The sequence below is a fragment of the Hydra viridissima genome, unplaced genomic scaffold (assembly GCF_058129835.1).
Source record: "Hydra viridissima isolate aposymbiotic clone 2 unplaced genomic scaffold, HvirCarnegie_v1 scaffold_9, whole genome shotgun sequence".
NCBI lineage: Eukaryota > Metazoa > Cnidaria > Hydrozoa > Anthoathecata > Hydridae > Hydra > Hydra viridissima.
The window spans coordinates 3,685,573-3,701,136 of NW_028324308.1; the positions used below are offsets into that span (position 1 = coordinate 3,685,573).

At 27.8% G+C, this 15,564-nt stretch overlaps 1 protein-coding gene across 11 annotated transcripts in view; it reads left to right on the forward strand.

Moving 5' to 3' along the window:
- Nucleotides 1-5,636: 5,636 nt before the first annotated feature.
- LOC145186060 (dynein axonemal heavy chain 7-like) overlaps nucleotides 5,637-15,564 on the forward strand; it is a 50,969-nt gene continuing 41,041 nt past the window's right edge. For 5 of the 11 annotated variants that reach the window (XR_016455348.1, XR_016455349.1, XM_090096988.1 and 2 more), the window contains exons 1-11: nucleotides 5,637-5,769; nucleotides 6,318-6,384; nucleotides 8,137-8,221; nucleotides 8,316-8,481; nucleotides 8,907-9,000; nucleotides 9,139-9,243; nucleotides 9,324-9,402; nucleotides 9,747-9,819; nucleotides 9,964-10,089; nucleotides 10,217-10,336; nucleotides 10,773-11,406. Coding sequence is in view for 7 of the 11 variants with exons in the window: in XM_090096988.1 (XP_089953114.1) it covers nucleotides 6,319-6,384; nucleotides 8,137-8,221; nucleotides 8,316-8,481; nucleotides 8,907-9,000; nucleotides 9,139-9,243; nucleotides 9,324-9,402; nucleotides 9,747-9,819; nucleotides 9,964-10,089; nucleotides 10,217-10,336; nucleotides 10,773-11,406 (1,548 nt within the window). In the remaining 4 variants the exon portion in view is untranslated. Of the gene's footprint in view, nucleotides 5,770-6,317; nucleotides 6,385-8,136; nucleotides 8,222-8,315; nucleotides 8,482-8,906; nucleotides 9,001-9,138; nucleotides 9,244-9,323; nucleotides 9,403-9,746; nucleotides 9,820-9,963; nucleotides 10,090-10,216; nucleotides 10,337-10,742; nucleotides 11,407-15,564 lie in introns of those variants that run through there. The other 6 variants (XM_090096995.1, XM_090096992.1, XM_090096990.1 and 3 more) reach the window with 6 other exon arrangements.

Genomic DNA, 15,564 nt, shown 5'->3' on the forward strand with positions numbered 1-15,564 from the left:
CTGGATCATCAAATAATGGCAATACTTCCCGACGTTTCTTCAGAAATGCTGAACAAACAGCAGCAATTATCAATGTTGATGTGCATTTAATTAAAAGGATATATGTTTTGCTGTGTACTTTGTCATCTGGTTTTATGATTGATGCCGATAAATTAAAAAACTATTGCTTAGAAACAGCACAGCTTTTTATACAACTTTATCCCTGGTACTACATGCCACAGAGCTTGCACAAAATCTTGATACATGGGTGGTAGGTTGTTGATAAGATGGTGTTGCCAATTGGGATGATGAGGGAAGAGGCCTTAGAAGCACGAAATAAAGACTTTAAAAAATTCCGTGAATTTTTTTCAAGGAAGTGTTCGCGTTTAAAGGCAAACGAAGACCTTTTACGGCGTTTTATATGCTCATCCGATCCAGTAATCAGTGCTTTACGATCACCTAAGCACCCTAAAAAAGAAAATTTTCCATATGGTGTTGTGCAACTCTTAAAAGAAAGCCATTCTTTTATTTTGTAATTTCGCCTGAATAATGTTATACATAATTATTTTGTTTTTTTAAATATGTAGACCTACCACTTACTAAGCTTGTACTACTTGTAGCATACATTGTCAAAGATTTTCGGTGATTGTGAATGCATGGGTACAATAATACCCAAACAAATTTGAAAAGTTCTGTAGACGCTTGTAAAATCTGTTAATTAGAAAAGCTAATTAACTAAGCTAGAATATAATTTTTTTTACAGGAAACCAAGTTTATCTAGCAACGTGTAATAGCACGTGTAATAACACTAGTTAATATAACACGTGTAATAACACATATTAAACTAAAAAAAGATTTGCTTTCTGCGAGCGAGGATCAAAGGGAGGATTTCATAATAAAACACGTGCTAAATAGTGTACTAAGCACAAATAAAACATATACAGCTAATAAAATTTAGCTGTTGCTAAGCAAAATTAGGTATCCATAGCAGCTAAATAAAAAATATATTTACTTTTTTAAAAAGCGTGACCTCATATTGGTACTTATGTAAAATTTGATGTTTTTGCTACCCAAAATTAGGTATCCATAGCAACGAATTAAAAAAATAACACCTTCATAAGAAGCGCAGACATCATATTATTACTCATCCTAATTTTAGTCAATATAGCCCTAATATTAAATTAGTTATGAATTATGTCCAGTAAAAGTGAATTCTGGCCCGCTGTATGTTGGTGTAGATTTTGCTGGACCCTTATATGTAAAAAGTTATTTAAAAACTGATGCTGTATCTAAGGTTTACGTTTTGATTTTGCCCTGTGCGTCTAGCCGTGCTACTCATATGGAATTAACTCCTGACATGAAGATCCCTGCTTTCCTCCGAGCACTTAAACGCTTTATTGCACGCAGGGGCATACCTGATAGCATTACTTGTGACAATTTTAAATAATTAAATTGATTGAAGTAAAGAAGTTTTGTTTAAATAATAAGATTATTCAAAAATTCATCCTACCTGCTTCCCCTTAGTGGGGAGGATTTTATGAAAGATTGGTACGATCAGTTAAGATACCACTGCTAAAGGTTATGGGAAAATCCCTCGTTACTTATGAAGAACTGAAAACAGTTTTATGCAATATTGAAGAAAATAGTAAAGATAAAGATAATTCGAAAAAAAATGTCTGTGCAGGTGAAACCGATATTGGGCAGAATGATGCTCAGGTCAATTAATAAACGACCAACCCGACAGGCAACTCTTGATGGACAATCTCTAAGACAATTAAAAGACAAATATTGTTAACAAGTCAACAGGGGGGAGTGTGTTAAAAGTGACAGTAAAAAGTTAATTATTAAGAAGCATGTTGAAAGTGATATTTATTATTTAACTATTGTATGTGGGTGTTGTTAAATGTGGTATTTGTAACTTAATTATTGTTATTATTGTTAATGGTCATTTTATTGGTTCGTGCTCTCCACAGACCTCTTTTTTATTACATATTCTGTTGGTGGAGCACCATAGACACTCTTGCATTTATACTAGTTAAAAAAATTTATTGTCTCTCCAAACGTTCAGTTTTTTAATCCTCGAGATTTTACATTTCGTTTTCAGTAAAAATTTTGTATTATTTTTGAGGTGACCTTCTAAAAACACAAATTTTTCATCAATTTTTTTCTTTAGCCATTGTTTTAAGACCGTAGAGTCATTTTCTAGTCATCTCTTTCATCATAAGTTGGATTCTAAAATAAAAAATGAAATTCGTATTATAATTGTCGTATTATTCAATTAAAATTAAATTTAAAAAAAGGTAGATGTGGTACTTTTTTCTTCAAAAATATTAGCTATGATAACTAATGTTTAAGTTACATTCAAATCTTAGCTTAACTCGGCTTAACTCATATACGAAAACAATTTCAAAAATAGTATTTACAAAAAAAAGCTTAACATCTTTAGTCTCGAATATATATGAACGAAAATGTCACTTTATCAAGTAAAATGAAGAAAACATACATTCATTTTGTATGTATATACCTTCTTCTCCAGCATTCATCATGATTTATTAAAGATTTTACAGCATACCAACTCAAATAATACTTTTTAAAGTTATGTTTGACTGGAAGCGTCAAGAACAAATACAAAAAGCTCACGCGAAGTCCGAGTTTTAACTACTGTTGTAACTGGAAGAAGGGGTGGGTAACACCAAAATTGTTGTTTAGTGATGTAGCTTTTATTAAGCTCTCATGGTGTATAGTTGATATACTTTTACAAAATTCTCGTAATCGACTTTTGATCAACTTTTACCTGAAATACTCCACAGTGGATCGTAGAATTCAACAAGTACATTTGGCAGTGCACTTGTTGAGTTCTACAACTGTTCTGTACAAATAAATTCTACACTAGTTTGTACATGTACACACTACTTTCTCCCAATCTTTTTAACTGTAATTGTTTTGATTGATTAGCATAAATAAAATGAAACGAAACCTAGTATTATGGTTCAAATTTTAACTAGATATTCTTCTAAAACACTTTTTATCTAAGTATCTTTCAAAAGAAACAGACTATTTGAAAAATGATGTTCCAATACTTAATGATTTACTGAGGAAAGACCTAATGATTGAGGAAGAAGTGCTTCTATCTGGTGATTTGTAAAGGTCATCAGAAAGAACCATCTCTTAAAAATAAACTCTGTAGCCCATAATAACTATTATGCGATCAATGGGACCCACATTGTCACGATTAAAACATCCCTCAATCACAACATTTCCTCCGCCATATTTAACAGTAGGTAACTGATATTTTGGATTGAGTAGGTCTCCTACTGGACATCTGGCATACCTAATTCAGTCACTACTGATTAGCATAAATTCCTTTGATTTGTCAAAGAAAAGTAATTATGGCCTATTGATCCATTGCAATTTTTATTCTGACTTTCAAATTTCTTGCAGATATCAGCGGTTTCTTAACTGAACGAAGGCCATACAGATTAAAAACAAAAAACTTTAAACACAAAAAATTTCAACTGGTTTGAGAAAGTTTGTGAAAAGTTATGCTTTAAAAACTGAAAAAAGTTTGGTGTTTCTAAACTTTTGCACGCTTTTTCTAAACTTAGAGATGTTGCTTATTTTAAAGAAACAGAAGCGAACGTTGAAAGTATATTTTTAGGTACTGATGACAATACACATTGTAAAGAGATAAATAACTTTTCTGCTGAGCCCCAATTTGTGTCTATCTAAGAAATTATGCTAAGAAAAAGTTTTTGTTAATGCAAGTATTCCAATAGAGAATATTGAAGATGAAGTTTATGCATCTTAGGTACAGGATACAAATCAAAAAACTTTTACTGGCAATGTAAATGTGATTAAAGTAACTTTAAGAGGCAGTGCACAGAAAATCTTCAAACTTTTATAGTTAGGTCCATTAGACAGAACTATATGGTCTTTAAAACAGCACTATCTGTTTTCTTTGACATATCTCCTGCTACTATATCTGCCATTATATATGCTTTCCTTCAAAGTTTAATAAAATCAAAGAAATTTACTCCTGAAATGGAGAGTTTCAAATAAGAGGTTATAACTAATATTATGGTTGTGATTGTGGAAGTACCATTTTAATGAATATTTTTGGATGGAAGAAAAGATTCTAATTTGAAAGGGTCCATCTAGAAAAGAAAGTAGGAAAACAGGTGTATTACTTCTGAACAAGAAGGTAGCTCTTTGACCCAATACACAGTTTTAAAATAACAAGCCAAAGATTTGATCAAGACACATTAATGATTAGTTCAGATTCTTAAAATTCTATGATTTTTTATCAACTCCTTAATCACTTTTTGAACAAGTTGGTTTGAAAAATGAAATCTTCATTTTTGAGTTGAATTGTCTAATAGCAAGTCAATTTTAAAGCAAAACATTTAAACAGTGGCGGATTTAGGTTTGGTTGCGTGGGGGAAGGGGAAGCAAGCCAGGTTGCTGAGGGACGTAGCCAAACTTTGAGAAGCTAATTTGTGAGTAATTAAAAAAAGTTTATATCAATACTACATATTTTTTGATACTTTTTTTTAAAAGAGATAAATTAAAATTAACTAATCTAACAAATTTAGTACAACAACCAGCTGCTAAATGAGGGTGGAGGGTGGGGTGGGGTGGGGGGTGGGGTGGGGTTATCTTTAAATAGAATAACTCCTAATGTAATATAATTCTTGCATACAAAGTACCTAACAATTCTTCATTTCAATTGATAAATGTATAAATGTAATCCATAAAAGTAAAATGTTTAAATTAAAAATGACATTCGATAATGTATTGAGAGTTTAACAACTACAGTTGTATTTGAATAATAAGTAATTTAACAAATATAGTTATTAAGCGATAAGTTATTTAAATGGTATTCATTGGCTGGATTGAGCATGTATGTTTATGGTAGTATTTTTCACTTGCAATGTCTAAGTACTAAATTTTGACATTGGAAGTGAAAAACACTACCACAAACGCATTAGAACTCAACTTATTAAATGCTTGAGAGATTTCCGTACTTGACCAACAATCATAAATATCTACAAAGAACCTTTAAGAGTACCTAAAAAGCCCAACGTTTTTATGGTGTTGAGAATTTCGGAAAGCATTTGAAGTGAATACAGAATTAAAAACAAAGTTAAGTTTGGCAAAAATGATAAGCAGATTTCTTACAACATCGCCATAATCTGCAGAAGTTAAAAATTTGTTTTCAACTGCAGGTGACATTTTTTTAAATAAAAGAAAAAGTTTTTTGCCAAAAAAATATCGGGAAAGAGTTATTAACTTAAGTTGTTGACTTTAAATACTAAAATGCCTGCACATTTTCTACTTTTTATTCAACTATGTTATAAGAAATATGAATTTTGCATATATTTGAACGAACAGTAGATCGTTCAAATATTTGCAAAATACTTATTTCTTGTAAAAATTTGACGGCTTTTGATTTCAATTGTTCGTTGATAATGTTAATTTCACTACAAATAGTATTTTTATGAACATGAAATATATGGATGTTGATTGATAGATTTCATTTTTACTTTAGAGTAAACTTAGAAGGAAAAAAAAATCTTTAAACCAGAAACTTTTATTTAAAGGAAGCTGCTACAGTTTTAGTCTCAAGCGAAACGGCTTATTAATACGGAACATTTTTTCATTTAAAACCATAGCAACCTCAATCCTAATAACGACAAAAAAAAATTCTTGGAGAAAGGGTTTTTAACTTAACGAAATTTGTTATCAATATCTGACTCTATCACATTTTGTATTCATATGTAATTTCGAAAGGTACATAACTAATCACGTATAGAAAGTTTATGTTAAAAGACTACATTTGTGTATATCAATATTAACATATCAGTTTATTTCTTGTTAACAAGAATTTTACAAAACACAAATAACTGCTAGTAGTGATTAACTAATAAATACAACGTTAAAAATAACGTTAAAAATAAATTTATCGCATAGTAAAAATAGAATTTTATAAAATGTTTATAGTAACAAACATAAATTAGATTTGAGAGATATAAAATAAAGGTATAATAAATAGTATGTGTATTCATATATTTACACCTAGAAATGTACATAAAAGCAAACTAAAAAAATTAAAAGATTTACATTTACAAAAATATAATAAGGAAAAATATAACAGTTGATGGATGTAACAAAGTTCTACTTTTCATACCTTTTTATGAATTAAAGGAATGTTTTATGTATTAATTAAACAAGCTTTATATTTAGTTCAATATTGAATATTTATTTTTCTGTTGATGTAAAAAGAATGTAAAAAATTTAAATTTTTTTCTCTTCAAATGTTATAAGTTTTTTTCATTTAGCATGCAAAACAATCACAAATCCAAAGTAACAAATTCTCCAGTAAAACATTTACCCAGCCTACCACAGGTAAAGCTTTCTGTGATTAAGAAGACTGGCAGTTTTTTTACTATCTAAATGAAAAGTATTCAATAATATTTTTAATGATGTAATAACAAACAACTTTATATTTTGATCTTATTAAAATGCAGCAGCAAGTGATTTTCTCTTCACTTATAAAAAGTTATGTATGTATAATTTTCAATAATTTTTTCTCTTAATATCTATTAAGAGAAAAAATTCATATATTATGGCTATAATGGACAACTCATTTTTTTGATGCAATTTTTAAAGTTATGATTTTTTTTTAAGTTTGTGATTATTTTTTTTACATACTGTATGTATGTATGTATGTATGTATGTATGTATGTATGTATGTATGTATGTATGTATGTATGTATGTATGTATGTATGTATGTATGTATGTATGTATGTATGTACATATTGAAATATACACATATACATGTGTATATGTATATATATATATATATATATATATATATATATATATATATATATATATATATATATATATATATATATATATATATATATATATATATATATATATTTATATATATATATAGATATATAGATATATATATGTAAAGTACACATGCACCATCTAGAACTTGATTACATAAGTCTGCTCTGATCTAGTTGAATTTTTGCACTATGGCAAGCAAAAATCATCTTTACATTGCAAATCTGGACTGATTATACTTACTGTATTTTTCTCACAGGTAACTTTCAGATTGTTTTCCTCATCTAGCTGTCTAACTAGTTTGATATCAAAATGGACTATCAGTTTCTTTCTTTTAAAAATATCAACAAATTCCTGCCTTGTTGTTTCTTCCAAAGTTTAATTACATTTTTAAAGTAATGAAGACAAGTATAATTAAACTCTTCATTTTTGTATCTTTTTTTTGTGAAGATACAAAAGTAAAGAGTTGATCTTAACAAACTAATTTCATGCAATTAAATTAGTTCATTAAGATCTACTCTTCACATAAAACAAAAAAATTTCATGATTTTTTTTTATTTGGATACCTCATTTTCAGAATCAGTGTTTTTTGCATGAAATGGATCTATTACGTTAACAACACCAAAACAAGTTTCAATATCTAATTCATCTTCAAAATTACTTAATCCAATCTAAGCTCTGTCTGTATTTTTATCTGTGAGCTTCTGTGATCTATTAAAAATTTGCATGGTCCTCTTCTTTTTCTTCAGGGTTTTTTTTATCTGGCTCTATTTTTTCTCATCATTCAAATACTAAACTCTTTCAAACTTTTTTAGCCTTCACTAAGCCTTAAATTCAAGTTCTTTATCACACTATATAATCATGGTCATATTTCTTTCAGATCTCTGGTCTTCAATAGGCTAAATCTTCTCATTTTGCCTCTTCTTTTCTTCTCTGATACTTTTGTTATCATGTTAATTAGTGGAGGAACAAATATGTAAAAAAAAGGTATAACTTTCCATCTGGAACTTTATTTGCTTTTATTAGAACTCCAGTTTAATTTATTTTATTCTTTCATTTTGTTTTATTTCTCTGTAAAGTTCAAGCAGATTTTTTTAAAAAAGCAAATCTGAAAAACAAATATTCAAATATAATGATATAATGTATACTTTGAAATAAAAAATATATAATATGTGGAAGGGTGTATGTGTATATATATATATATATATATATATATATATATATATATATATATATATATATATATATATATATATATATATATATATATATATATATATATATATATAATATTTCAGACCAGAATCATACCAGTATGGCTTCAAAATAAAGTTGAAAATGACTTGGAATTTTCAAATGAAAGCAGTGTGTCGAACTTAATTTGTATGTGGAAAATTTCAAATCTATTTTAACTGTTAATTAAAGTTCATGTTTATATAATCAGTTATATAAAACATATTTCTCTTACTACTTAAAGATACAAGTAAGAAAGTTCATGATGACCTCTCTAATAATTTTGCAAAGTATTCTGTAAGAAGTGAAATCATTAACACACCTTTAAGCAAGCAAAGACATAGTATTTTGCAGAATTCTCCAAAAAAAGACAGACAGGCTTTTAGACATGCTTTAGTGAACATTATTATGTAAGCATTTAAAAACTGTAGTTTTTAAATTTTGTTTGTTTGTTTTGTTTTTATATTAGCCCTTAAAGCAAGTTATTAAAAATATTTTTATTTTATTATAGTATTATTATTATTATTATTATTATTATTATTATTATTATTATTATTATTATTATTATTATTATTATTATTATTATTACTATTATTGTTATTACTATTATTGTTATTACTGTTATTATTATTATTATTACTATTATTATTATTATTATTATTATTATTATTATTATTATTATTATTATTATTATTATTATTATTATTATTATTATTATTATTATTATTATTATTATTATTATTATTATTATTATGTATTTTTTTTACAACTTTTTTAAAAATTGATATTTTTTTCCCCGATATTCTTAATCATGATTATCTTACTTAAACTCTAGGCAAAGTGAAGAAGTAAGAGATTCTACTTCTGCTAATAAAGAACTTAGTCAATGTAGTAAAGAATTACCTACCAGTGCTGAGAAAGACATTTTAGTAAAATAGTTACTTATAACATTTACAAGATTAAAAAACAGAGTCTAGTTAGTGTAGAAACAACAAAATAAATAACTTTCATTTTCTTCTACCCTAGGTTTTTGCGTCGGTAATGTTTTGATTTTGGATTTGTTTTAGCGTTATTACTACTATATACACAATGGAATTGATACAAAAAATGTTGCCCCAATGGAAGACACTTGGATTGAACATGTTTTAGCACTGGTACCTGATTCATACAAGGTTTTTGTGACATTTTAAATGACTTTTTCAAAATACATTCAGGGTTTGTACTTTTACTTGTGTTAAGTTTCAAATTTTAGATTAACCATTCTGAATATATTGCAAAGTTGTCTGATGAAATTCGTGAGGATTATCTGCTCAGTGTGAAAAAAGCAATAGGTAATAATCTTTATATCTAGTAACCAGGGAAACCTAACAAAAATGTAAAAAGTGTTACTTAATTTATACTCTCTCAGTTTTCAAAACTTTAACATCTTAACTTTTTAGTCATATCTTTTATGATTTTTTAACAGAATATCTTTTATCATTTCATGAAAATATAGAGTGTATCTTATATTACATTTTTATGTTGTGTTAAATTATTAGCATATTAGTAATTTGGTTTGTTCTAAGTATAATCTGTTTACAGTGTTTTAAAAATTTCTAAAGTTTTAAATGCATTTCTGAAACTTTATTTTTTGACTATTTAAACTTCTGTTTAGTATTCTTGTTGTTTTTTGCAGTTGATTTTGTTCTAAGAGATCCTCAACAAAAAGAAAAATTTGTTTATGAAGAAGTTTTATTTCATAAGTTAGAGTAAGTTTCATTTTGAAACAAAGAACCTTAAAATAATTACATTCACTAAATAAGTTGTAGTTATAAACACTTTATTTTGTTAACAAAATCTATAATAAATCTTTATGATGCAGATTGTATAAAATAATTTTAATACTTCATAAGGTTGTCAGAGTTTCGGATGTTGAAAACAAAAATATTCTCCTCTTCACTCCATTTAATTATGAATAATCTTCATATAACCAATCCAACAATGGCTGATGTTTTGAATTTGTGGTTCCACAATTATGGGTAAAATATTATTTTGGATTTTTTTTAAACTAATTTGAAATTTAAAGTGCAATTGTGAGATATTGTTTTTTGTCTTCAAGCTTTTAAATTTAAATTTATGAGATTTAAAACAATATTTTTACTATAGAGTTTTTCTCTTAATTGATGTTGGCGCTATAACCCAAAAAAAAGAGGCTTTGGAATTGTCATTATTTCAAAATCTTATGATGACAAGTATTGAAAACGCCCGAATGACATTACTCAAAAAGTAAGGTGTTTTAAATATTTTCAAGGTTGTAGCCTGGCATCCCTGTATATCAATATACCTTTAAAAATAATCAAATTTTCAAATAAACTGTATTTATTACATATATTTTGTTATGTATAAATGTGAAGGCTGCACTGCAAAAAAAATTATTTTGCTTTTATTTAAGCCAAATTTTATTTCATTAAGTATATGTCAGAAAAATAAATTTTACAAATATTTGGAAAATGGTAATTTATTTTAATTATTTTTAATAGTTGCTGTATAATAGATGTTACTTGTAGCTGTTTCTTGTTTTTGTTTTAAATAAAATTAAAAAGTAAATTTTAACATCGCATTCTCTTTAATTGCTTTTTTTAGCTATGGCTTTTCAAAACTGTTTTTAATTATTTGCTGTATTATATTTTGTGTTTTTTTTACAAATATTCTTTTTTTTGAGGTGGTATCCTGATGTCCAGAATATTTTTTACCAAGCTATCAAGCATAACCTTATACCTAAAACTGAAAATTTTGACCTTGCTTATTCTTTCTTTAATTCATTGGCTGTTTTAATGACTAACCAGCTCCAAAGTCTAGCTGTATCTTCATTAGAAGAATATACCCAGCTATTTATGCCAAATAAAAGTTCTTTTGCTAAGCCATTCTCTCATCCAGGTTTCATTATCCGCCTTGTGTTGGATGGTGATCAAATTAAATTTGAACCAGACTTTAATGATTTTAATTTGATTTTGTTAAATGTATTTGATTTAATGCTTAAAGCAATTATGTCTATACCACGTGTTGAAACAAAGGTTTATGCAGAGTTAAATGTTGAGAACAGATTTTTAAAGCCAATAGTTTGTATCAATATAATAAACAATTTAAAGGCAAAAGTGAGTAAATTAATAACTGATGAAAGTTATGGCCCTTTTGAGCATGTAAAGTTATATATAAAGTACAGCAGTTTGATATCAAAACAAGCTGATGCAGAAGTAGCAGATTTTTTATCAAAAGATCATACTTTTGAAAAGTTTGTAGAAGAAGTTAAAAAATACAATGAGTTAGTTAAAGAAATATCTTATGCATCTGTACAGGTTAAAAACTTTCTTTTTACAAATAATGTTATAAAAATATTGAAGTGCTTTTTTTTTGGTAAATATTGAAGTGCTCATTTTTTTAGCTTAACAATTTAAATGAAGTTTCTGAAAACTTATCAGATTTGTGTTTTACCCATATTGTGACATTAACATTAAATCAAGAGAAGTATCAGACTTAATTTTATTAACTTTTATATATTTTTAAAACCTTAAATTAAAGAAGCATTCTAAAAAGGTCCTTACATTTGCTTAATTTTTTAAAAATCAAAACTCATGTCCACACTTCATATTGTTATGATTCGGTACCCACACTTCATATTGTTATGATTTGGTATCCACACTTCATATTGTTATGAATTGAGGATACCAAATTTCAGCTTCTTTTCTGCCAACTATATTTTTTATTTAAATTCTTTTTTACATTCTAGTATTAAGGTGAAAATTTGAAAATCATCTTTTTCAAAATTTCAGTCACTTTTCTAGAGCTCCCTCAAAGCCCCTCAGACACGCCACTATTTCCTGTTTAAAATATTATCTTTTTTAGTTAAACACAGATAAATAGTTGTAATGCATTAAGTTAATGCCCATATTTTAAATTTAAATCAAAGAGATCAATCAAAAGTAGACTAGATAACATTTGCTAAAATATCAACTTTAATAAAATGATGTGTGGCTATTCCAAAACTGATGTTAAGACTTTCTACAATTAGTGGTTAGAAAGAATAACATCAGCAACTTTTTTTTTGTTCCATTATGTTGTGGATGAATTACATTCACAGGTTCATCAGCACCAATTCTAGATTTTCTTTAAGCTTGTATATGGAAAAGAGAAAGTAGTTTGTTTATTCTCAAAAGTTTGATTGTTATCTTTTAATAAAGCATTTTTTAGAAAACATGAACATTTTTCCTGCATAAATGTTGCATTCCATCAACAGAGTTGTATGTTGATGTTTCACACGGTGGAGTTTGTCCTAATATGTTGAGTGCTATCAGCACATTCATAGTAGTCATCTCTTGGAAATATCTTAGAATTCTGTTTAATTAGCAAATGTATCAACAAAAAAAAACTTTATGATCTGAAAAAAAAAGTTTTTCTTTCTTTTACTTTTACAACCAGGTGCCTTGATCATCTAAGTTTCAAATTGACAACTATCTTAGTTTAGGCAGTTTTAAAATTACCAAAGAACTTAGTCTCTATAAATGGAGATAAAGTTCTTTGGTAATTTATATTATAACTTTTTCCAAACTTCTCTGAAAAAGATTTTTAAAATGTGGTGTCAACAGGCAATTGAAGGAAACTTTTGCCCTAAGTTTTCTTCTTTGCATTTAGCAACAAATTACTAACTGTGGTATCAAATACTTATGCCACAAGATTGTTACTGAGATAAATTTTCTAGAAGATCCAATCTTGAGTTGATTTAAGTCTTTCTTTTTGAATCAGCAAAAGTATGAACACCCAGCAGAATAACGAATTCTGATCATCTATATATTGGAGGTTCATGATTTAAGTCCCACTTTGAACAGAAATCTACTTCTAAAGCAGCACTATTGTTATTTGTCATTAACTTCCATTTCCACATCATCCTAATCATCCTGTCTATCTTTTTCTACCCTTTCTTTTTCTTTATCACCAAACTTTAGTTTTCTTATTGTACTTTACTTCTTACATTTTTGCTTTAATCTCAACAAAATCTGCCTCTTTTTTGATCTAAATGGAAACAAATATTGTCATCTTTCTTTTGGGCCTACAGAAGTCTGTATGTCATGAATTTTTGTGTAGCTTCAGAAGACCCAAGATCAAAAAGATATCTAAGTAGTTGCCACATTTTATACCAGAAAGACTTTTGCGTTTTCTATTGTTGAACAACCTGTTTCACTAATTCCAGAGAGAAATGTTATTTAACCAAATTTCATTTTGTCTTTGTCTTGATGCATGCCATGCTCCAGAAAGTTAAAACAGTCTCAATAACAGTGTTCCTTATCTCTTGATTTGTTATATGGTCTCAGACATTTTCTTCATTGTAGCATAAAAAAAAAGTTCCAAAGTCAGTTTGGAATCAAGTAATTTGGAACAAGTTATAGATGGTGATGGATGTCCAATTAAAACCAAATCCAAAAAATATTAAATGTATGAGTTAGAGGTTTTGGTGTTGAGGATGGCTGTAAAGGCTGGTCGATAGTATGATGGTGAAGGCTGGTCAACAATATCTGACAAATATCTGGAATTGGTGGGCAAATACTTGTGTATAGTTTCTACAATTTCTACTGTTTCTTGTGAACACTTTAATTTTAATTTATTTTGCTGAAAAAAAACTATTAGTAGTAAGCAGGAATAAATTATAGCAATTAAATCATGTCTATATACACTACCGTCCATATGTTTGGACTCACCAAAAATAAACAAAGCGCATTTTAACTCATAAATAAAATTTATTAAGAGTGTCTACATTGGTCTCATCATAAAGTACTGTGAGAACATAGTTAAGAGAGATGTTTTTTAAAGAAATATATTCTTACATTACTAAATTTGTTATTATTTACAAAATAAAATAAACAGAAACATTTTAAAGCAATATCCACTTGTATTGTAAAATAAATAAATTTTTAAATAAGATTACTTTTTATTTTGTCTATTCTCATTATTAGTTAAACTTTTAAGCTGAGTGTGTTATAAGATTTTTTTTTTTCTGTTTTAAAAAGTTGATAAATCTATAGTTTTTGAAAATTAATGATTTGATTGATTTTGAACTATCAATTTTTGGTCAGAAAATTTTTTTAACTTTATTTCTCATTTTTTCAAATTAATTATTTTATTTTAGTATTCTTATAAGATTCGTTATTTAAAATGGTAAAAAGAGGGCAGATAAGTTTAGGAAAATGTATAGAAATTTGGACCCTTCATAATTTAGGCTTTTCTAATCAAGAAATTGGTCAATGCTTCAGCATTTCAGAGAGTTGTTTCAGTGAAATGAATAAAAGAAAAGTGAAAACAGGGTCTTTCTGCGATTATAAAAGAGTAGGGAGACCTCATTCTACTACAAAAAAAGAAGATAAGTATATAGTAATTAATTCTTCACGAAATTGTAGACGCACAGCGTTAGTGAACATCATACCACAAAAATAAGTACAATGGCGGTAAAAAGGCAACTTCTTGAAGTAGGGCTTAGAGGTTGTGTGGCTGTTAAAAAACGAGGTCTTACAACCATCCACAAACAAAAAAAATTAGTCTTGGCCAAAGAACACAAGAACCGGACGGTAGAAGAGTGGAATAGAGTACTTTGGTCAGACAAATTAAAGTTTGAGATTATTGGGAATAAATGGTGTTCATTTATTCGTCGTCAGGTAGGAGAAAGAATACTGGAGCAATATACTATGCAAGCAATTAAGCATGGAGGTGGGAATGTAATGGTTTGGGGTTGTTTCGGTGGTGGCCAAGTGAGATAAATCACCAAAATTGCTGGGAAAATGGCAAAAGAAGTCTATTTAAGGATTTTGAAAGAACATATTTTAGTCTGTAGAACCGAATTAATTGGCAAACGATTTGTGTTTTAATAAGATAATGATCTCAAACACACTACTAAAGTGGTTAAGCAATATTTAAATGAAAAACAAGAGGAAGGATTGTTGAAGGTCATGACTTGGCCACTGCAGAGTCCTGATTGTAACCCAATTGAGTTATTGTGGGATCATTTAGATTGAGAAGTCCAAAAAACTCCACCAAGGGGTAAAAATGATCTTTGGAAGGTAATCCAAAACATATGGAAAAATATTGATGAGTAATATTTTAAAAAATTGATTGATCACATGCCACATATCTGCCAAGCGATAGTCAAAGCTAAAGGTGGCCATTTTGACGAAAAGATGATTTTAATAAAAACATTTTATTTTAATAATAATTTTTGATACTATTATATATATTTTTTTCATTAAAACTAATAAAAGAACATAAAATTGTCGATTTGTTTTATTAAAGTCACAAATCAAAATTATTCTGACACATTTTTCTCTTAATATCTGTAGTTGCGATAGGTGTGTCCAAACTTATGGATGGGAGTGTATGTTAATTTATGAAATTTGTAATAAATGCATGAAATTTGCTACTATTTTAAACAGGAAACTGGGGGTTGTCTTGAGGAACTTTGAGGGGTCCCTAGA